At 42.2% G+C, this 23,747-nt stretch overlaps 2 protein-coding genes across 6 annotated transcripts in view; one reads left to right on the top strand and one right to left on the bottom strand.

The window, feature by feature from the left end:
* Positions 1-445: 445 nt before the first annotated feature.
* On the bottom strand, positions 446-10,529 carry MTX3 (metaxin 3). Of its 4 annotated transcripts, none has more exons than XM_071581146.1 (9): positions 10,410-10,529; positions 9,708-9,777; positions 8,170-8,246; positions 6,550-6,642; positions 5,363-5,545; positions 5,139-5,215; positions 4,142-4,299; positions 3,665-3,753; positions 446-2,336 (listed from the first exon to the last, which is right to left on the bottom strand). In XM_071581146.1, the coding sequence occupies exons 1-9, from the start codon at positions 10,488-10,490 to the stop codon at positions 2,262-2,264; spliced, it is 903 nt and encodes a 300-aa protein (XP_071437247.1). In that variant the 5' UTR covers positions 10,491-10,529; the 3' UTR covers positions 446-2,261. The 4 variants fall into 4 exon arrangements, with proteins under 4 accessions (XP_071437247.1, XP_071437246.1, XP_071437248.1 ...); XM_071581145.1 differs by having other exon boundaries at positions 446-2,310; positions 10,410-10,527; XM_071581147.1 differs by lacking the exon at positions 3,665-3,753 and having other exon boundaries at positions 10,410-10,527.
* A 5,718-nt stretch (positions 10,530-16,247) lies between these two features.
* THBS4 (thrombospondin 4) overlaps positions 16,248-23,747 on the top strand; it is a 40,358-nt gene continuing 32,858 nt past the window's right edge. For both annotated transcript variants that reach the window (XM_071579889.1, XM_071579888.1), the window contains exons 1-2: positions 16,248-16,340; positions 20,408-20,611. In XM_071579889.1, coding sequence (XP_071435990.1) covers positions 16,253-16,340; positions 20,408-20,611 — 292 coding nt within the window. In that variant the 5' untranslated portion in view covers positions 16,248-16,252. The remainder of the gene's footprint in view (positions 16,341-20,407; positions 20,612-23,747) is intronic.

The following is a 23,747-nucleotide window of genomic DNA, read 5'->3' as shown; positions in this document are numbered from 1 at the left end:
CTTGGGTAAAAAGCATAATGAGGAAGAGCAAGGCTGTGCAACCTCACTGGTTGCCTGGGGTAGTGTGCACGACTTCAGGCAATGTTTGTTATGATCTCTAGCCCTGCTGGCCTCTGCCACCCAGTGAATGAAGTTCCTTGGGCATTGGTTTGCCAAAATTTTGCTGTCACACAGCTCACATTTAGTAATACAGAAAACATGTGCTTCCTTGTTCCTCCCTTCCCAAAAGCAGTTGTTGAAAGAATAGAATGGTATTGAAGAGGTGTGATTAAAATTTAAAATCTGATGTCATGGATAAGCTCAGTTGCTTCAATTTCTGTGTCCCAGCAGCCATAGTTTTTCTTTCTTCTTCTTTTTTTAATGAACAAGATACACCTTTTTACAAGGAAAAAAGAAAAACATTTAAAAAACCCAACATAATTTCCACGAACACACTCTACCAAAATTCCACTACAAATCCAAAATTTTAATCTTAATGACTCTTTTTACAAAGAGATTTTATAGGTTGAGTGTACATAATCACAAAAGCGACAAACTAAGGCATATTCTCTGTAGCCATGTTTGAAAATGAAAAACTTTGAAAAGGCGTATGACTTGATCTCATGTAAATCTTGTCCAAATACAGGCAGTAAAAATATGAAGTGTTTGAAATACTTTTCCATGTAGTGGACTGTCAGTTTTCATGAGTATGAGCTAAGTTAATTTCAAATCACTGCAGCAAATACTCTGGTAAGAGCATGAAGCTTAAACATTATTTTAAAGTGCTCAATAGAAACCAAACATTTTGATTATAATTAAGAAATGTTAAAGACATTACATTCCTTACACAGCAAGTCTGAAAGTACAGTATGTACACAATCTACAGTCTTGTCTTTACAAATAGGAAATAATTTATCTGTGTATCTCACACATGACTAGTAGCTGTAGGGAAGCCGAAAGACTATATTGATTTGGCCAGAATAAGTTAAAAAAATCCCTGAACAGTCATCCCACACATACAGCTATCAGAATTTTGTATCCCAAGCACTGCCATTTTGTCCAATCTCCTTGACTAATTCTCTTTACACCCACTCATGAAGCATCTGCCAGTTTGTTGCCAGTAACAAATTACAGCATCTCTCTTGTAATGGAAGTGCTCAAGTCTCTAGAACTGGAAAGGCTGCTGCTAAAGAGAAAATGTAATTAAACAGTAGGATTGTGCCCTGGAATGTATTACAGTTTGCAGAGAGAAAAGAACTCTGAAGTAGACAAACTGTCATACAGTAAAATGTGAACATTTTTTATTTTAGTTTTTGAATTAACTGTAGTGCTTATTAAAAAGTAAGACAAAACAGATTAAGAGGCATCTGTGATAAATTTAGAAAGCCTACAGTGGCTTTCTTATAAACCCCTAAGCAGTTCCTTTCAATACAGAAATGCAGTATATTTGCTAGCCAAGCCTCTTGTCCTGACAGCAACCAATCAAACTTCTCCATCCACTAGCAAAGTTCTGTGATTTTGCCTTAACAGTTTTGCAGCATGTGGTATTACTCTGTGCACAGGTTAAGACTGTTTCACAAAGGACTATTATGAGGTACTGAAATGTTAGCATTGTGCATCATTTTAATCCCCATAGCACACATGCTTTTCAACAATCCCCTTCAAATTACAAACATGACATTTTCAAAAATACAAACGACCCAAAACACAAAACCCTAGAGTGTTCATTAAAACACAATTAAAAATTTACCTTCCTCTCATTGCTTTTGATTTCTCAATGCCACAAGGGCAATATTTTGTCTTTTCAGACTTTGCATCTCGACTTCTGTCATTTTCAGATCAATACAAGAGTATGTCCACTCACATACAGTAATGTGATTACAGTAAAATCAAAAGCCACAAAATAAAATAATGAACATTGCATAAGCAGAATTTTATATTTTGGTAAACATTTCTCCTAGGCTAAAGGCAAACATTCGCTGTACAAAATCACGTTAACATCTGCAGTAATAAGCCTTGTTTAGCTTAGCCTCACCTTAGTGTGTGGTCAGCCTGAACTATGCAATTTCTTAAAAGAACAGGTAGGAGATTGTAAAGCTGTATTTCTTCTCTACTTGTACCCCTTAGCAGATTCTTCCCTTGCAAAACAACATTCATGTGAAAAAATCTAGTCTGGCACTCAGCTGAAGGCAAACACACATGTATGGGCAACAAAGGGTGTCAAGGTGACAAACGATTAAATGGACTACTTTCTTCTCCACCTGCAGCAAGTTTGAGCGTTGTTAGCTTACGAGGCGGGTGCTGAGGACTCTTACGAAGGTTGCTGTCCATCTGCAGAGAAATAATGAGAGCCGGATCTGGCAAACAGCAGAATATAGATTATACCATTAGTCTTATTTGTCAAGGCTGCCATCATTACTGCTTGGTTTGGGGCATTTTAACCCTGTTACTAGAGGGCCAGCCAAAACTGGTGCTTTGGTTTCTTTCCACTCCCAAATACATACTTCTGTTACAGCTGCTATTCATTCCATTACATATGATGCATCAAACCCAGGGCAAATGGGTGTGCTTCTGCCTGAGCCACTCTGTCAAGATTACTGAAGGAAGCAACACTGCTACCTGTTCTTAACAGTTCAAATTTTGTACAATGCCCAAATGCTGCTAGAACTCATATTAAATGTCAAACTGCTAACATCAATGGATGATTTTGTATGTTCAGCATCATGCCAGATAAAATCTTTTCAAACCAGTAATGTTCTGGAGGTGCAGAGTGAATTTGTACTAGCTACAGATTTCAAAAAGTATTTAATAAAGAACTTGTGATAAGAGCTTTTGCAAGACAGGTGAAAATTAATCTCTGAATGGAAACAATTTACATTTTCATACAAAATCAATCTAATGCCCTATGTGTAATGTGATCTCAAAAAGTTTAGTTGCTACAGAATAAAAGACAGCACAGGGGAGATCTGCAGAGGCAGTGCAGGCCATCCTACTTACTCACAGCAGGATCAGCTTTACTTCAATCATGCCTGACAAATGTCTATGCAACCCATAGTTTAGAAGTTCCACAGCCACATTTAAAAGCCAGGAAGAGGATCAATACCTAATTCTACAGAATTTCATCACAATTAATGATCTATTTCATACACTGGTCTTTTTCAGGAAGAAATGCCTTCTATTCTTCCAGTTAAAGTGTTCTGTCTGCATGAAAAGACTAATTCTTCACAAGTATTTTTCACATAAGTTGTGTAGCTTTTGGTAGGTGCTGAGTGACAGTCTTAGAAACAAAGAACAAAAGAAATAAAAGCTAGATGTAGAAAAATCAGGAGAAAGAGTGACTACTGCATGCAGGTTAGTTACTACTGCATGTAGCTGGAAGCAAGGAAAGCTGGTGATTAGTCTTAATTTGTAGACTATTTCTGAGTTTTAATCAATATATTTCTCTCCTCCTTTGTTGAATGTACACTTGAGGAATACCTGCAAGACAGTGTTCTTTTGATTGTGTTAAAAATACTTTTTTAAGTACAAGGCTTCATTAATTAGTCCTTCCAAATGACGTGATATTCTTCCTGCCTCTCTACACAATGTAACTCACTCATTGTACAGTTGCATTTACCATGCAAGAATATCTCTGAGCAAGTAACCACAAAAAATCAGGATAATTACGGACTGAAGCAAAAGTAACCTTTTCAATCAAGTTGGATTCCTTATTTACAAGCTGTGTGAGTTTCTGCAGATTAGCATCTGCTGTATCCTTTCCAGCCGGAGAATGGCCTGGAGAGTGAAGGTAGAAAGATGAAGAGTGAAAAGGCATTTACAAAAGCTTTTAAATCCTTACAAAATAAACACCTATTGGAGAGAAAGTTCATGCAGTATTTTTATGCAAAGAATTTAAGTGGAAAAGCCATTCTACGTGAGAAAAACAGAGTACTAAGTGTGGGCCATAAGATCTTGCCAATGCTTGACAGAATCTGAAACTGACTATTAACCCTTGCTTTCAATTTTCAATCCTTTCTGCTGAACTTCAAAAGTTTCTCCATTTCCCACAGAAACTCTAGCTCTATGTAAAACCTCATCTGCCTTAGTTCACGGATGGAATACTGGAGTACTAATTCCAACAGGAGTACAACATCACAAAAAGGGGAAAAAACACAGAGCTTACCTGAGACACTTAACCTGAAGTAACAAGTTAAAATATCATCACAGAATTGACACAGGTTGGGAAGCTGTTTCAAGTGCTCTTGTAATTGTACCCTGGGGAAGCACACTTTATAAACTGGTGCAAGGAAACCAAATACAAAGGCATCCAAGGTGGTAGGCCTAAAAAGAGTGACAAAACATCAAAGTGACATCAAAGTGACTGTGGTAAGACAGTTAAGACTTCTACAGCTTAACAGTTTTCTGTGTATGTCAAACACAACTCAGGACAGATCATATTCAGCTCCTCTGTGATTCCATCTTTGTGTGGCAACCTGGTAAATGCCTTGTAGCGACTCATTTCAGCACCTCTGAACTAGAGAGGTGCTGGCAAGCTCAAACAGTAACTTCAGCATTAAAACACAGTCATGGTGTTATGGACACTTAAGCAAGCCACTCTAAAACCCATTTCTGGCACCACAAAAGCCAAGTTGTATGCCAGGGAACCAGGATAAACTCTCATGGAGAGGTCCAACTTCAGCAGCTAAAGAAACAGATCATCCATTTTAGGATCTGCTACTGTGTCCTTGGCACTATCAATTTCCTGCTCTGCACACATAGCATAGGAAGTGGGGTGTTCCTGAACCTATGCTCCCCTCGCATGTGGGCAGCAGTAACACCGCGGGCCTAAAGCATTTGTTGGACACACAAAGATGGAGGTGACTGACTGTGGCTAGAGAAGGGTTCTCTAGTGAACCTCACATTTTCTTAGAAGCTCTGGGCAGCTGCTCTGCCTCTCAGTGGAAAAACACTGGACAGAGGAGATACAACATTGCTCAGTGTGAAGATCTCCTTTGTGCACAGTCTGCTCATTCAGATTTATCTGAAAAGCAGAGTGTGAGACATGAAACTGCATGACTTTTAACATTGTCAGGTTAAAAAAAACGTACAAGTGTTTACAGAGTTGTGTGGTACCTGTTTCATTAGTCATTTAGAAAGGAAGAAAAAAAAATCACACTCACGTATCTCCAAAGAAAAACTGAGATGTTCCCAATCTCTTCGACAGGAGATTCAGGCACTCCTTGGCATCCCTGTATATCTGATGAGACACAAGACTGTCTAAGAGTCTAAGGTGTAGCAGGGCTGGTATGCATAGCACTGTTCTTCATTCAACAGTGTGCTAGACTGTTTCAGTTTTTCTTTTTGACAGAATCAACTTACCAATTCTTCACTACACAACACATACCTGTGCCTCCACTTCAGTGAGACTGTAGAGTGGAGGCCCTCCCTTGGTCAGCAAGATCCTGTTCAGCGCTTCCCTGGACATCTTTCCAGGCAGATACAAACTCAGTGGGAAGGCAATCCTTGAGGCAAACCATGGCTTTGTCACACTGCAGTAATTTTCAGCCTCAATCCAGAAAGTGTGCAGCTGTATCAACATGAGCAAAAATATAACTGAAATTTCAAAGAGAACAGTAGGCATCTCGTGAAACTTGACGTGTGAGACCTCTGTCAGGGAAGTAGAAGAACCTGGAATTATTCTAATTTAAGACAATCAGGCTCCACAAAGTTACATACTAATCCTTTGAGTGCACGAGTATATAATTAAGGCAATAGCTACCTTCCAAATAAAGGAAAACTCCAAAGATATTACAAAGATCTATATGCATCTGTGTAAAATTATGTACAGGCACAAACACACACACTGTATATTGAAAACATATTGCAAAAAAAGTTGCAGACATACAGAACAGGCTTGAACTTTTGAAATATTTGTTTTGAAAATACCCATAAATCTTAAAATAAAAGCTACTATGAAATGATGAATTTGAAACCAGGGTCAGCTGAAGACGCTAGCTTATGATATCATCTGGTCAGAATATTTTTTCCTGTACAAACTGAAGCCAAAGTCATTCAAGAGATTCAGTGTCTGTGGATTTGGTGAGGGCACATGGCCAAGTGTTATTTAGAACTGAAAAATTAAACTACTGATGGGCATTTTAATTTATCAAAAGTTCTAATGGAATGGTTCGAAAGGCTTCCAGTTGCATGGCTCACATCAGACATACCGTATCTTAATCAAAGCTTTTTCAAGAGAATCAAATGAAAAAAAGAATGGCCAAAATAAGGTGTTTTCAGGATACTGTTTCCTAAAAAGTAAAAGAAAGCCTAAAATAAAAAAACACTCATGAATGCCATTTTAAAATGTCTTCCATAAATTTACTATTGTCATTTGACATTCCACAAGCACATACTTTTTTCCTTTTCAGAAGTTGCTAGGCAGTATTTCCAGAAATTGGACTAACAAAGCCAATACATTCCAGTCAGGTCTGTGGCTGAGAGACTTTCACATCTCTCACAGTGGGCAACTCTTGTTCCATTCCCTTCCAAATATTCTGACCATTATATTATAAGGTATTTATCAGTATTTACCAGAGCTGGAAGCAGTTTCTCTTCAAGTAGTGCAATGTATGCCAGGGTATCAGCTCCTTGTTTTGCAGACAATTCATAATCGGCATTATATTTCTATGAATTAAAAAAAAACAACAAACACCTAAAACAAAAACCTAAAAATACTCTTACACAGAACTTTCCAAAAAGATAATCAATGCAAAGTTAAGTCAGACTTAACAGCTACGAAGTCAGTAAATATAAAATCACCTTCTGGGATAGAAAGCATGCACTCACTAGAATTTCATTCCTTCTTCAGGCCAACTATGTCAACCCTTGCAGCATCTCCCTTCTCCACGCTCTCATTCTTAGACCTTTGGGCACTCCTATTTCCAAAATAACTGCTCTGTTTCCTTCCCATTTGTTTCCAAGCAAATATCCAGCAATACAGAGGCATTTTTTCAGTATTTAAGGATGCAGGAAACCTCTGATAAGTCCCCATGTGAAGAAGCATCTGGCACTTCAGATGGTGTAAGCATAAAAAAAAGATTATTATGCTTTTAATTAACATTTTAAAAGTTAAAAAATTGGTTGCTAACAATGTAAGAAACCAAATGCACAACTAATTAATCCAGTTACAGCTGATTTGATTTAAGTCTAACACCAGATTCTTTTAAGATACATTAAAAGGGTTGATAAATTTTTGGGGGACTGAGATTTTCTTCATTAATTTTTAAACAAAGGATGAGTGCTCATACTTAGGTATCTGAAAAGCAAGCATATAATTGTCATGCTTTAACTCAAAGGGGTTTTTTTCCCTAACATTATGGAATCTTTGGCATTCAAATGAATACCAAATTCAATTCAAATGAATACACAACATCTGAATTTCAAAACAGCTATCCGAAATCCCATGTCAAATGCAGTTTTCAGATTCTAGTTTTTTCCCCTCAAAGATTTAAAGTTCCATCACAGCATTCATCAGATCATTTGATTAGGCAGGATCTGCATTTCTAATGTAAAAGCAGAATAGTGGTTCACAGGATCATCTTAGAAATAAAAAGACAATCCCATAGTTTATTAAGACATCTTTATACTGCGTGAGAAGAAGAAATCATGTGGTTTTAGTCCTTAGAAATCAAAGAGAAATTAAGAGATCTACAAAAGGAAAGTAATAGGCAATAACTTGATGCGCATCAAGAAATGCCTGAAGACATTTTTATGTCACAAGTTACAGAAAAACTACATAGATTAAAAACAATGCTGTAGGTAACATCTTTGAAAAAAAGAGCACCGGGAAATGACTACCCATTTATGTAGTTAAACCAAGACGATGGTCTAAAAAGGCCATAATAACATTAGAAGTGTTATAATTACAAGCAGGGTGCTCAGTAACAAACTGCTCAGATAAGGACAGTTTGTTGTCCTTTCCAATGAACGTTTTTTCATGCCTATTTTTAATCTTTCACACAATTAACAATCAAACTTTCAAACAGCAATTTCTTATCCATCATTTTGCAATTCTCATGCATTAATGAAAAAACAGAAAAGCACTGGGTCTGAACTCAGTTCCAGGATTTTGGAAGCCCCTATCAATGCATACCAGAGACCTGCAGAGTCATTAGTAGGCAAAGAAAATAAAGCTTTTTGAAAGAGACCTACCTGTTTTCTTAAGAAGTTTAGTATTTTTGCTGGCTGAGAAATAACATTGTCTTCTGATACCAGGACTGGTATATCTCCTAGAAGATATAAATAATACAGTCAACAATTTATAGAATGAGTCCTAACATAACTAGAAAGCAATGAGGCACTTCATGTACTTCATTTTCTCAACAGCATGTTCTAATCTTCCTGATACGTAAATATAAAGTTTTACACAGCATGGGAGTTCCACCAAGGTCAGAAATACATGTAAGTCTATAGTAACCTTCATTAATAACAAAACATAAAAAAGAACAGCGTCAAATCAGATTGAAGCCAATGTTTTCTGCTAGATAACGAATACTTTGAGAATCAGGCTATTTGCCTGGATTTCGTATGTTATCTTAAGACCAAATTTCACCTCGGTTCAAGTGCCCTCTCAATTCATTCATCTCTCAGCCTCTTCTTTCCAATTTTTTCCTTGCCCTTCCCCTCCAAATCCACTTTAACTACCTGCTTTCTCTGGCCTTGCTACAACCACTGCCCAGCTACCACAGCAGAAGAATAAACTATACAAGAACTAAGTATTTTCCTTCTGCCAGAAGTTTACTGGAAACCTTTAGTCATGAGATTGCAAGATCAAAGACTCTCTAGCTGGGGCTATCTTACAGCACATTCACAACATAACTGCCTCAATGAGCCCAACAGGACAGTGCTGCTAACTACTACTAAAGTATCAATTATCACAACAACTTACTATTTGATTTTTTAAAAAGGATTTTATGTATTTTTGCTGTGAGGAAAGCCATCAAACTTTAGCAAGGACACTCAGCTAATTCTTGGTATTTTCTCCTAACAGAAAACACCACACTGAGAAGAGCCAAAGGGTCAGCTTCAGTATGAATACAGTAATGACTAAACGGATGATATGGTTAAGTGACACAATACTTTAATCCTGCAGTGATTTTACCTCTCTGAAATACATCAAGACAGTAACTTAAAATGCTGAGCATGTAAGTAATGAGTATGAGCATCCAAACCAAAGAAGTCTGGACACCTTAACATCCATCTTTTCTGAGTCAACCTCTCTAATTCAGCACAATGCTAAACACCCCAGCTAGTGTAAGCTATACTCACTGAGGCTCACATTCCACTTTCAACTGTACCAGCCCATTAAATTATGTATAATTAAAGAGCTATTTCCATACACGAGTCTAGTTACTATCGTTATAAATATGCAAAGTGCAAAAAGCTTAAAAATTTGCTTTCACTATACCATCAATTTTGGCTGCCTGACAGAAGCAGTTATGTATTTGGCACTACTGCTTTGTTGACTGTCTGCTGCTTCACCCATATATATTTTAATAAATTGTCCTTTGAAAGACTTTATTTATATCTTCCATTGTTTTATTCCTACAAATTCATCACACTTGATCCTTTTAAGTCATTTAACTGGGGCAGGCTGCACTCATGAACACAAACGCAATATAAATGCAGAAACTGGAACGTGCATTTATAACGCGCCTGTGATTAAAAGAACAAGGCTGCAAAGATGGTACCTTTTGGAGCTTTCCAGGAGCTATTTATTGTATTCACTGTCAAAGGAGCACCAGAAAATTTGGCGTAAGCCTGCAATAAAGATTGGAAGAGAGGAAAGAGGGGTTAAGTCCTATCGCTATGTGTAAGAAAAGCACTTTAAAAGTTGTTTTACACATCTTCGGGCAAGGAGGACCGACTGGCAGCAGGTGCATGGGGAGGCGCGATGGGTTTCGGTCGGGCTCCCCTGCCCCAATGCGACTCTAGGAAAAGCCGCGCAGAGGCCACCTAGCCACTGGAAAGGGCTCGCCGCGCCGGGAAGAGCGGCACCGCCTCGGAGAAGGGCTCGGTCCCCCCGGAGAAGGGCGGCAGCGCCTCGGAGAAGGGCTCAGTCCCCCCGGGGAAGGGCGGCAGCGCCCCGGGGAAGGGCTCGGTCCCCCGGGGAAAGGCGGCAGCGCCCCGGGGAAGGGCTCGGTCCCCTCGGGGAAAGGCGGCAGCGCCCCGGGGAAGGGCTCGGTCCCCTCGGGGAAGGGCGGCAGCGCCCCGGGGAAGGGCTGGCCCCGCCGGGCAGGGCGGCAGCGCTGCCCGCGGCTCCCGTGGGGAACGAGCCGGGCCGGCCGCGCCGCGCCTCCCACCCGCGGCCTCTCCCGGGCGAAGGAGCCCCAGGGCGCCGCCGCTTCCCCCTTTCCTCCCTCCCGAGGCGTACAGTGTCCGCAGCCCGTTACCATGACGGTGAGAGACTCCGGGTGCACGGACGGCAACCCCCAGCCACCGCCCCAGCAGCTCAGCTCCATGGGCGCCGCCATCTTGTGCGCCGGCCAGACAGCGCCGCGCCGCGGCACCCACACGGCGGCGCCCCAGCGGGCAGGGAGGCAAGGGCAAGGGGCGGCGGGCCCCGGTGGGCAGGGAGGCAGGCAAGGGCAGGGGGAGCAGGGGGCAGGGGGAGCAGGGGGCAGGGGGCGGCGGGCCCCGGCGGGCAGGGAGGCACGAGCAGGGGGCTGCGGCGCCGCGGGCACGGCCGTGGCCCGGGGGCAGTCACACATCAGTGGCGCTGTAGACCTCTGAAGTCGTCGGGCCCAACCTGTGGCCGCCATGAGTACAACGCCCAGCCTTTCTTTAAACACCTCCAGGGACGAAGACTCCACCACCTCCTGGGCGGTTCATTCCAGTGTCTAATCACCCTTTCTGTGAAGAAATTCTTCCTAATGTCCGGCCCAAACCTCCCCTGGCACTTCTTGTGTCCTCTTACCCAGTCATTTGCTGTCTGGGAGAAGAGGCCAACCCCTACCTGGCTACCTCCTTTCAGATTGTATCCAGGTGGGGGTCAGTCTCTTGGGAAGGAATGTGGGCAGCCACACAGCCCTGACCCTGTGGGGAAATGCCACCCAACCTGTGGCACTATCATTGATTGTCCTTGTGAAACACTTCTGGTACTGCCAGGCTGAACCCCACCCTCCAGCCCTGTTACTACATACAGTGGTGTTACTTTACACAGCTGCAGAAATGTATTGTGGCCCTCCATCAAATGTGAAGAGCAGTCATCAGCAATTTAGCTTTAAAAACGGTGAGCTCTGATCATATGTTCGCAGTTTTGACCAGGTTATAATGATAACCCATTCAGTGTGGGTTTTACTGCAGGCTTTTGAAGGTGTCAAGTTGTCAGCTGTTTGTTCCAGAGCTTGTGCAGATGTGCCACAGCACATCCAAACACTAAGTCAAGTTTCCATCCTTTCCACACAAGTTAAAAATACCACGCACTTTGACTTAAAAAAAAACACCTGCACTGACCACCCTTATTCAGATTTTCCTTGCATAAAGAGGAGAGTGAGGGGAATCCCAGATCTGCAATGTCAGATTCACCTGTGTGCTGGTTTAAAGGTAAACCAGCAGTAGAAATAAACCCATCTCAAGAGAGATTTTAAGTCAGTTACAATTTAATAAAAATATTACAATAAATGCAATGACACAAAGAGAAATTGGTTTTAACCCACAAACCCCAGAAGGATAACCTAGCAGCCTGCGGCACAAACACCATGGTGTTTGTTAGCTCCTTTGCTGAGACCCACGTGGTTCCCCTGGGTCCAAAGTAAAAAGGAAGGGGGGGAAAAAAACCTGTTGGTGCAGAGGACGGTCGCAGTCTGGTCAAGAGTGATTGTCACAGTGCTGCTGAGGTTCTGGTCCTCCTCTGGATCTGACCAGTGGTCCCAGAGGTCTCCAAACCCCAAGATTATATACCCTCAGGTTCAGGTGGGTGATCTGTGTGAGTCATGGGGTATTTTTGGAATCGTTGATGGCCCACTAGCAGGCAAGTGTCCCCTCAGGCTGGGTATGGAGGTGCTTATGACTCCCCAGAGGGGAGTTATCACAGCTGCTATCTCACAGGCTTCTTTAACACCCAGGATGCATCCTGGGGGGTCAGGTGTGCCCTGGGCAGCTGCTGCAAATGGTCCATTGTTAGCAGTTCATGAGAAATGACATAAAGGGTGTAGAATACACAGCTTTGGTCACACACATACAGAGATAAACTGGTCCCAGCTTGCTGAACTAGGACAACCTGAAAAATGTGGAAGTCTCCTGATAAAAACCTATGACACAGATCTGAGATCATTCAGCTCTATTCTGTGAGGAACATGAGAGAAGAAATACATATCCACTTTTTTCCTCAGCAAAACATACCACTGGTAATGTTAACAGTGGCTGGTTTTTTAAATGGCTACATTACAGTTTCTCCCATGAAAGTGTACTTAAGATACATATTCTTAGTGACTTTTTCATATCTTTTCTCCCCTACAGGCATCATCTAACTTCTACTCAATCTGTCCAGGTACTTTTCTTTGGCCACTTCACAATGTGGTTGCCTCACTGAGATGTATAAGCTCTGGAGCTCCTAACAGCTGTGATCTCAAACATCAATTTCTATAAAGGGTATTTTCCACAGGGCTCAATACTGGGGCCAGCTCTGTTTAATACCTTCATCAACAACCTGGACAAGGGGATCAAGTGCACCCTCAGTCAATTTGCAGAGTACACCCAGCTGGGTGTGAGTGTTGATCTGCTGGAGGGTAGGAAGGCTCTGTAGAGGGATCTGAACAAGCTGGATTGGTGTGCCAAGGACGGTGGTATGAGGCTCAACAAGGCCCATTGCTGGGTTCTGCCCCTGGGTCACAACAACTTACAGGCTGGGAGAGGAGTGGCTTGAAAGCTGCCCAGCAGAAAAGGACCTGAAGGTACTGATCAACAGCAGCTGAACATGAGCCAACCATGTGCCCAGGTGACCAAGAAGGCCAGTGGCATCCTGGCTTGGATCAGCAATAGTGTGGCCAGTAGGACCAGGGCAGTGACTGCCCCTCTGTACTCGGCATTAGTGAGGACATGCCTTGAGTCAGGTGTTCAGTTTTGAGCCCCTCACTGCAGGAAGGTAATTTTCATGATGGAGCATGTCCAGAGAAGGGCAATGAAGCTGGTGAAGTGTCTGGAGCACAAATCTTGTGAGCAGAGGCTGAGGGAGCTGTAGAAAAGGAGGCTCATGGGGGACCTTGTTGCTCTCTACAACTACCTGAAAAGAGGTTGTAGCCTGGTGTACATTGGCCTCTTCTTCAAAGTAACAAGTGATAGGACAAAAGGAAATGCCCTTAAGTTGCAGCGGGGGAGATTTGGATTAGATATGAAAAATTTCTTTGCTGAAAGGGTTGTTCAAGTATTTCAACAGGCTGTCCAGGGAAGTAGTGGAGTCACCATCCCTGAAAATGTTTAAAAAGTCTCATGTGGATATGGCACTTGAGCTCAAGTAAGCTTTGCATTGCCTTTGGGCCAAATTTTAGTTTGTGTTGTTGTGGATTCCAGAGCAAGGATGAAAAAAAGGCAATCTGCATCTTCCCTCCCCCACATCACGAACATTTTCCTCTTGGTTGCCTAAGTGGAATTCCTATTAGTGTGAATGAAAAGTAAATAGGTGCATTGAGGATGGATATATGACTTGACTTGGAAAAGTGGAGCTTCAATTTGTGTTTTGGAAAAAGCAAAAATTCTTTTGAAACCTGTCTTTGAAACCTGAAACCTTTTAAACATACAAACTTTTTTCCTGAAAATGACGCAGGATCAAATCCAGAAGTGTTGATACAAATGTGGAAGGATATGGTTTAGAGCTGGTATTTCATTTGCATTAGGACTTCCATATATTAATTGCCTATCAGTCCTGGTTTTTAATCATCCATATAATTCCATCAAAACAGTGAGTCTCCTGATGCATGTTAGGAACAAAGCATGAAAGGTGAATTAAGCAGAGCAAGAACAGAATATGGCCTTAACAAATCTAAAGCTAACAAATATGTAATGCTGCTAATGAAATCCTCCCTTAGAGTTGATTGGCACCAGTGCAAGAGACTCCTCTGTAGTTAAATCAGAAGTGAGACATGGTAAGTTGCAATTGCTTAATAAATATTTTTGTCAGATAAAGAAATCTTTCAAGAAAACATTTCAAATGTTTTGATAAACTCAAATAAAGTACATAATAAAAGGCAGCAAATTATTGATAGTGTTCTTTTTTTTGTCTAGAACCGTGATGATTTTGCAGACCTTCATGATATTTATGTGTCATCCATTTAAGTCTATGTTTGCAAAGAATGCTCTGCGTTGATGAAGGGCTTTTTCTTAATAAAAAATAGTGCAACATCACTGCTGCTCTAGAGCCATGTATCAGCCCTTGCAGCATCGGTACTGTCTACATCCTTTAGGCTGGATACAAATTCTGGATTAAGATTTCTTTTAGGGAGCTTGTGGCACTGTTCTTTTTTTGTCCAATGTCCTTATCTTCTGCTCTCCCCCTTCCAACCTTCCTCTTTCTCCCTGTTACACAGCACTCTACACTTGATGCTCTGTTTTTCTCACTCCCCTGTGCAACTCCTGACCAGCCCTTTGACACCACCATGTCATCCTGTCACTTCCACTGCAGGGGCAAGGATGGTGGGAGTCAAGCTGAGACGTTTCTTGTGTAGAGACTTGTATAGAAGAGCAGTGGGTTGAGGAGGAGGAATGGCACCATGCTGGGACACAGTGCTGGGGGGGACCATCCTCCTGCCTGGTGAGGGGTAGAGGAAGAAATGAGCAACTAAAGGAGTGGGTCAACACTGCTACTTGGGTAAGCTAAGAAGCAGGGTGTGTTATAGGGTATATACCATGTGGAGAGGACAATTAGAGAGCAAATGAATATAGGCCAGCTGAAGGTATTTGAAAATCACACTGTGCCTGCACTGGAGGGCAGCCCACAGCCATGCTCTGTGCGATGGCTGAGCTCCAGCAGACCCTTCACACCGAGCTTGGCAGCCCCAGCCCTGCAGCGTGCTATGTCTTGCCTCGCACAAAATGAGCCCCCCAAGGGCTGTTCTCTGTGGTGCTCATTAGCTGTATGTGCCAACCCTGATGTGACAGAACATTAATCAACACTACTTTGATCACTTAACATAAAATTTCCTTTCATTGTTGACCTGCTTTTTATGATGTAAATAATATCAGACAGCTTCAGCTTTTCCAACTGCATGTGAATAGCAAGCTGTGAGGGGGCCAGCCATGACTTCCAGGGTTTCTGATGTGACAGAGGTTCATCCATAGGGCTGAGGCACACACGAAGGTACAGGACAGAGAGGACTGTGCAGCTATTTGGGAAGCCCACCACGTAACGTCATTTCTCACTCTCTTTTCTCTGTGCTTTCTTAATGTCAGCAATGCAGAGGCTAGAATTTTTTGAAGTAGAGGACAAACAATAGGATAATGACATCCTGAGGGGGCACACAATGCTGAAAATTGTTGTAGTTGAAAGAAGATGGCTGTTTGTTTTTTGAAATTGACGTTGGTAAGTTATCGGGTTTCGGAGTTTGCTAAGACAAACAACCTTTATCAGTAGTCTCAGTCTGGTCAGTTTGAGCTCTACCAATGCTTCTGAACTGTTCCAATAAAAGAGAGGACCAGATGATAGCTTATCTTTTATCTTCATGCGTCTGGTGATGTCCTACCTCTCTCACCGCGCTGGTAGTTCTCAAAAGGGCTGCTTGCAGCTGTCTTGGATTTGTCCCTCCTGAACTGACAGAGCTCTTACTGGCTCTCAAAGCACACCCAATTCACTTCTGGGACCACCTTCGTGTGAATGGTAGTAAGTACAACTGCTTATTACCATTTGGAGTCGATGATCTTAGTGTTCTTTTCCAATCTAAACCCTTCTGTGACCCAGGAATTCAAAGCCATTAAACACATTTCAATTTCCAGGATTCGTCAAAGGGCAGACTCCAGCCACGGTCCCGACAGGTGTTGATATTGGGGGCCGTCGACAGGATATCCGACAGTATCCAAGCTCAATCACGCACACCGATTCCAGTCACCTCCCGCTCTACTCCCGACGGCGCGCTCCCTCCTGGTCCCCCTCCAGCGCTCCCCCGCCGCGGCGCCCGCCCGCCTGCGGGACGGACCCCCGGCCAATAGCCCGCCGCCTGCCGCCGTCCGTGCCCGGCCCCGGGTCCGCCCCGTTAAACGGCGGGCCCGGCGCGGAGCGGCGCGCCCTCCCCGGCCCGCGGCCGCCATGGGGTGCGAGCGCGGCGCCGCGCTGCTGCTCCTGCCGCTCGCCCTGCAGCTCTGCCCGGGCCGCTCTGCCGCGCCCGCCCCACAAGGTAAGAGGCCCCTTCCCCCGGCTGTAGCGAGCTTTCCTTGCCCCTCTTCCATTCGAGAAGGCTTGCAGCATCCCGTCTTCTGCCCTCCGATGGGAGCCCTGGCTGGCAGGGTTCGGGAACACCGCTGCAGGTGCGAGGGGAGCCGGAGCCGTCGCGGGCAGCGGGAGCCGCCGCTGCCCGTCGGGGCTCAGAGCGCACCCCGGAGCCGCCCCGGTGTCCCCGCGCCGTGCTTTGCCCCGCGGGACTGGCGGTGGGGACCGGAGAAGGTCGCGGCGTAGCCGCTCCGTCAGCCGCCCCACTGCAGTCAGCAAAATGTTTTTGTAGGGATGCTGGTAAGTGTGTGGAGGGCTGTCTGAAAAGTGCGTTTTCAGTTGCAAGTTCTATGAACGAGAAGTGGCGTGCTAAGCCGGGAAAACTCCCCAGGAAAACTCTACTACCTAGTAAAGTGCATAGGAAAAGTGGTACTTCTAAACCCAAGATTGTTGTGGCAATATTATGAACATAGTAAGTCAGGAGCCGCTGTATTTTAGAGCTTGAGTGCAGTGGGTAGTATCACTCTACGGTAGCAGTTTGTGACTGAAATCAGCTCGGCTACTGAGAGCAGCGAGTAGCGAGTAGCGTAACTTATTGCCACTCCCGAAGCCTTAAAGCTGCTCCTGGTTCTCCCTGTATTTTTAACTCCTTCATTTGCCTTACGAAATCATGTTTGACACTTCAAGTGTTTGTTCCTTACTTAAGTAGATCTAAAAGACAGCCAATCACAGTAAATTGAGCTGCATTTCCAAAAGAATTTGCTGAAGTCCTTCAGGATGTGAAAACATTTTAGAAAATTGTTCTATTGAGAGGTCGGGTATTGCTGTACTTAAAAATAAACAAACAAACAAAAAAAAAACAACCCAAAACTGCAAAAACGAACAAAGGCAGATTTCCAGCTTGTTAGGAGAAGTGAAAAACCCCACTCAGTGTTTTCACCTTTTTTGGGTAGGTCGGTGGGAAATTGTTGCAGTGGAGGGTTAGAGTTTCACTTCAGGTATCTGAGTGATCATTAATTGAAGAGGGCTGAAGAGCAGTGTAGCAGTGTTTACATCTGCAGTTACTATGTGACTGGAGAGCTAACTTGGATGGTCTCAAAAAGCTGGTGTGACGTGGCAACAGAGTTAAGGGAAAGACGGGGTGTTTTATTTTGAGCTTCATCCTCTCTTGTGCCTGTCATAGGCTCACAAAATTCGCTCCTCCGTGCCTCCTGCTCCCAGGGCTTCTTGTCATGTCTTTTAGCTTCCACCTGAAGAGCTTGATGGTTTTGGGCAGATCTCCAAAGAGTGGTGTTCTACTGTCTCACAGTGTAGCTCATGCCTTATTAGCATTTTCATAGGAAGGTAAGCAGCCCACTTCTAAAAACCACAAAATGAAGGTGGAGAAGAGAATTCCTGGTCTGTCTCACGAGAGGGCTCAGTTTAGCTTGGTTGAGCATACATGCTCGTGCTCAGAGACATGGTGGAGCCATCACTCTCACTGCATGGATAGAAACAGCTGCTTATGTCTTTCAGCTTCAGATGTTCTTTTCTATCAATTTGCTCTCAAGGCTGCCTTGAGAGGAAAGAATAGATGAGATTCTTCAAAAAGTGAAATCAGAAATTCTTGTGGGTCATTTTTTAGCCTAAAAATTGTCTCTTTGCCAACTCTACTAAGGATGTAAAATGAGTTTTCAAAACCCCCTTGCTCTTCCACTAGCCACATTTGCTAACATGTGGGTAAGCTATGCTTAAGCTATGCATCTACATACTGCAGCTTATGAAGGGATCCCAAGAAAGAGTTTGATAACATGGCTGAGGAAAAGTACTTTGTAGAATGCAACCATCAAACCAGCCTGAGTATTCATTTACATATCCAAATTTCAAAAATCTCAATAAATGTTTTCCATAATGTTTGACAGATGTTTCCCAGTGCTTGGTTATTACTTTTATGATACTTTTAGGTGTTTGACTCTAGCATACATTAATTAGTATCATGGGAATTGATATAAATTCAGCCAGTAGACTGAGGAGACTGGACCTAATGAATGTGGACATAATTTCATGCTGTCAAACACTTAAGCATTGTATTGAATTGCTCTGGCTGAGAAAACACGGCTGTGTTTTTTGAATGGCTATGACTTGTAAAATGCTGTCTTACAGGGTAGTAAGCTGCATTTCCGTCTCTTGCATGGGCGAGTAATTTCATTTGCTCTCTCTGCAGTAAATGTGAAGTACCAAGCCTTTTCCATCTGCTGACTGGGTTACTAGTTTCAGAGGGAGCAGTGGTTTTCCTGGGATGCTGTAATTATGAACTGAATGAAAGAGAAGTCTTTTGGCCTGCTCCGTCTCAGATATGTGTTTCTTAGTTGCTTGATAACAGTATTACTAGTGCATGCAGATCAAGGGCCTTACATTTTTTGCGTTAGGTTCTGAAAACTCATGAAAGTCATGACATCCTTCGACTCAATACAGGTATAGACTTCAGTGGTGATCTGTATTTCAATGGCTTCTTGAGATGAAGGGGAAAATCTCCATTTTTCTCTTTTTTTGTAAAAAACATTAGCATCTAGATGAATGGTTGTTCCAGAATAAGCAATGGAAACATCACAAACCCATGCTCTAACATAAGGTGGCACTGTTTCCTACATATCTGTGGGTAGATCTGTGTGCCCATGTGATTGTCTTCTAAGTGCTCTTGAGCACTTTTCCTTCTTTTCCTACTTGCAGTGTGAGAAACCACTGGGTTGGTAGGGTGGCCTTATCACCTTAGTGGATGATGACAGCTTTGAGGACATGCTGTGTAGACAAGACTCATCTGCAATGGTCCACTGTTTTTTCAGCCTGGGAAACTGAACTTGGTAGTTCAACCACAAACTTAAATTAAGGGAAGGCACCATGTGATATCATGTACCTTTGCCATCTGCCTGTTGTTGTGGTTCTTCTCCAGTGACAGCTCTGTGGTGTTGTGCAGGTGTGGGAGAAGAATATGGCCCAGCTATGACAGGCTTGTGGAGTGGCAGTGGTATACAATAGCTAAGTATGCTCTTACATTTAAATAACACCTACATAATCATGTATCAGACTTTATTGCAAGGATATAATATACATACTACTCTAATTGCGGTGGATTAAAATAGGAACATTGAAGAAAACCCATTTGTTCCTTCAGTGCCATAAAGGATGTAGCTGTCATATGTACAAGTACACAGACTCTTTGCTGGTGCATTGTGAAAAAACTAAAAAATATGAAACAGCTTTCACTATGCCTTCAGGGTTGGGTATTTTTTGTTTGTTGGTTGGTTTGGTTGTTTTTGGGTTTTTGTTTTTGTTTTTTTTTTGGTCAGACCTGTATTTCTTTGTTTTCTGTGCCAGAAGAATATTTATAAGATATACCTTCTGAAAAGTCAGTGAAGTGAGAAGGTTGTGAACATAATATTGCTTATTTGGCTTTTTAATATTTTAATTGGTGCACTGCAATTGCCATCAAAGGATAAATAATTTGGAAATCTGTCTGAAAGTTTTAATGCTGAATCCCCTATCTGAATTTATGAAAGCAGAAATAGGTTAAAAAGCTTTCTGTTGAGGTACACTCTCAGAAGAGAATTTTAGACATCTATCTGAAAATATTTGAGTACCTCAATTTGAAGACTAGTATTTCTACATTAGTAACATTGATAATTCCTTTGGAAAATAAAAGTTGCTAAAATAGTTGCAATAAATTCTAGATGATATTTTGGTAGAATCATAGGACAGTCTTAGCTGGCAGGGACCTTTAAAAACCATCTAGTTCAAACTCCCTGCCATGTGCAGGGATGTGTTTTACTAGAGCAGGTTGCTTAAGATATCCCTTCTAGTGCCAGGGGTTTGAACTATATTGTCTTTAGACATGATCATCTTATTGATCATTTTTTTGTTATATTATTTTAGGTGGGTCAGAGTGTCCATATGAAAATAATGAAGAGTGTACAGTCTCCAGTGAGTGGCTTCTGACCACATTCTTCTCTGGTCACTATTATATTTAAATTGCTGTTGAAATTTGCTTTTTTTCCCCAGTTTTTGATCTTCTTCCATATTCCAACAAGAGAGTGGTGCCAAACTTCTTGCAACAAGCATTTGGGGATCCTACACTGAATGAAGTGTACTTGCTCTCAACATTCAAACTGCAGCCAAAAAGCACAGTCACTGTTTTCGGCCTGTATTCGTCAGCTGACAACAGCAAGTATTTTGAATTTACAGTAATGGGACGGATGAGTAAAGGTGAGTTGTTTAGAATACGTATGATAAAACTAGTGTTGGATCCATAGTTATTGGTGTGCACAGATGGATGTTGACAACTGTAATTAACCTTTGTACTTGAGTCATTCCTGTTGCATGCTGTCACCTTTCACATCCCCTCTCACTCCTGTTCTCATTTTTCCTTCATCTCCTTGATTCTGCTGCTCTCTCCTGGCCAGGGGAAGCTGACTGGACAATCAACTGGTATCTACACTTTGCTGAGGTGCTTTCTCTGAGCAATGCGAAGAAAGAAGGAAAAAAACCATGGAACGTGGAGATAGGAGTCAATTTTGTTGTTGGGTTTTGTTTTCTTTCGCATTTTCTTTCTTCCTTTTTCCCCTTGAGACAATCACTGGTTCTTGTTACTCAGGAATGTAAGGGACACACGCACATGCTGCTTCATGCATATGAAAGGAAGGTTCTTGTTCTGCTGACCCTGGAGGTTAGATGTGACTATGCAAGACAAATATTTCCGGCACTTACAGGATTTTTTTGGTGAATTAAAGTATTTGGTCTCTGTTTGTTGGAATCTGTTAATCAGAAGTCAGAGTCAGAACTTCAGCAGATTTTTAGAAATTGAGAGCTTTCATTGGTCTCTAAACCAGATCTAGGATATTCTGCAATTTTAAGGGTCACTGAAAAATTGTCAAATTACGTACATTATTATTGTTCCGCTGACTTCACTCTACTGAGAAATTCCAGTTTATGCATAGAGAAATTATTCATTATGATGAAGAAAAGCCCAGCTTTTAGTTGGAAATGAGTTAGATAAAACATAAGTAGTTTTATCAAGTCTGCCAAAATGCTTCTGAGGACAGGGAGTAAGAGCTATGTGTAGGTTGAGGGTGGGTAATACATGGTCACACCACCTTATCAATAAGTTTCATACAATTGCTAACACTGAGTTATTTAATTGCTGAATAAATAATAGATCATACATATTCCCTCTCACATGCACAAAATTATGTGTGTAAATGTTGTACATATATATAGGAATGCATACAAATGTGGCTATAAACATAGAAGTTTGAACATATCAAACTTTAGATTTTCAAGAAAACCTGCATGTCTGATAATTAGTGGTACACTTTAACATACTTAAGAAGCTTTCTGGTGGAAGGTTATTTACCTGTCTTTTTTTAGTTTTGTCCTCAGTACGTTGCTATTTGAGAAGCTCCTGTGATGGGACAAACACAACAGTGGTGTATAGACAGCGTGAAGCAACTTGCCCTGTCAGTGACCAGTGCTGAGTAGACCGGGGATGTCTGTAATCTATCTGATGCAAAGGATTGACCAAACAGAGGGAGGCTTTCTGCACCAAGACCATTTCATGGATCTCTTTGCCTCCTTGTTACCTTAGAGCTCCTTGCTCAAGGCATATGGCAGTGAGCAAGTAGTAAACAGAGTTTACACCCCTGATTTCTCTCAAAGTGTCAAGAATCTTATATGGCTACGTTGTATATAAAGTTAAAATGTATCCAGGAGATTGTCATGCCAGCTGAAAGTATGGAATATGGGGGCTGTTTATGATCCTCTCAGGACTGGACATCATCAGTTAAGTGGAGAGCCAATGTTGTCGTCTAAGCAAAATGCACCATCTAATTATCTACAGTTTTGGAAGAATGCTAAGTGCATATTACCTCTTCTGCATGGTATTGCCATTTGTGCATCCAAATCTGATCTAAGGGGCTCAAAGCAGGCCTTATTTATCCTTTAAAATGCCATATTTGAGAGTATGTTCCAAATGGTTGGCTTATGTTTTGGTTTTTTTGCAGTATACCTGATAGTAACATGTCTTTAATGCCTAATTGCCTTTTAAAAGCACGGGTCTAAATTACTGTGTAATGACTTGATTTGTTTTGGTTGGATCAATGTGTTTTTGTGAGACAAGTAGCATCCATGAGTTTATTGCCCTTTTTGAATGATTCCTAGATGAAGCAAACAATGGTTAGTGCATAGAAATGTTGCAATTTAACAGTTCTATGAAGCAGCTGCTATATACTGGTAGAATTGGTAGTTTAATTGAAAATTTGCTTCTTAAGCAATGCAGGTGGCACTCTCATGAATGTCTGTAAAATATTCAGGCAGCAAACATGTACTGCAGGAACTTGGATGAATTAAATCTTACACAGGTGGAGGCTGTGATCCAAAAAAATCTCCCTTCAAAAGCTTACTCTAGTTTATCAGATGGGTGTCTGGCTTTTGCTGAGGAAAGAATATTTGATCCTCTTCCAAGCCTGATTGCTCCTTGTCCTGAAACTGTTCTGGCAGAGACCATTCTGGGCCTTGCCTCAATCTCTTCTTTCTTCCTCTAGGCCACTGTTGTGTTTGGTCACTCTGAAAGCAGGGCCCAAGTCCAAAGACCTTGCCTTCTGTATGAGCAGGCATGTGTAATATCCACATAAATAAAATGCCTGAAATGTACTCTGCCTTGCCTGGTCTTTGAGTTTGCCAAGAAATGCTACCTTTCAGCAAGTTACTAGTGACCTCATGCACCTTTGTGGAAATCTCAGCTCTGGCAGTGTTTTAATATAGACAGCAGTGGAAACATTCCTGATACTGATCACAGCTGCTGAGGCTTTAGCACTAGCGTAGACTTTAAAGATGGAGATGTAGCCTGCCCCATTCGTGCTGGTATACATCTGGTGGATTTTTAATCATTAGATGAAACGATTAGAAAAATTGTATGGAGCATGTGCACCGACAAACAGAGGTATCACAGCATTAAAGCAGTTGCATTAGTAGTGGTGAGATAGGAATATAATTTGTTAAATGAATAGAAAGGGGATGGGTTTGGTCAGTAGGTGTTATTAGCTCCAAAGATAAAAATAGCTTTTCTCGCTACTTATCCACACTATTTGGTTGATCTAGCGTGAGACCATTTGTGAGTTCTCACTTGATGCAACAGTAGCAGCTTTCTGTGAACTTCAAGCGTGTTTACAAGAGAGAGCACTTAACTATCTAGGTGCCTGGTGGCTGCGCAGCTTGACTCTTCATGCGGGTAACTGTTACCATCAGGAAATAACGGATGTGCAGGCTGGTGATCAGTGGGATCTTTGAAGCAGCGTCTGTCTGATATTGTAGGGTGGTTAAACAATGTTCAGATGCACTTGCCTCA

Source organism: Pithys albifrons, chromosome Z (assembly GCF_047495875.1).
Source record: "Pithys albifrons albifrons isolate INPA30051 chromosome Z, PitAlb_v1, whole genome shotgun sequence".
Lineage (NCBI taxonomy): Eukaryota > Metazoa > Chordata > Aves > Passeriformes > Thamnophilidae > Pithys > Pithys albifrons.
The sequence above is the reverse complement of the archived record's forward strand: the minus strand, read 5'-3'. Positions and strand labels throughout refer to the sequence as shown.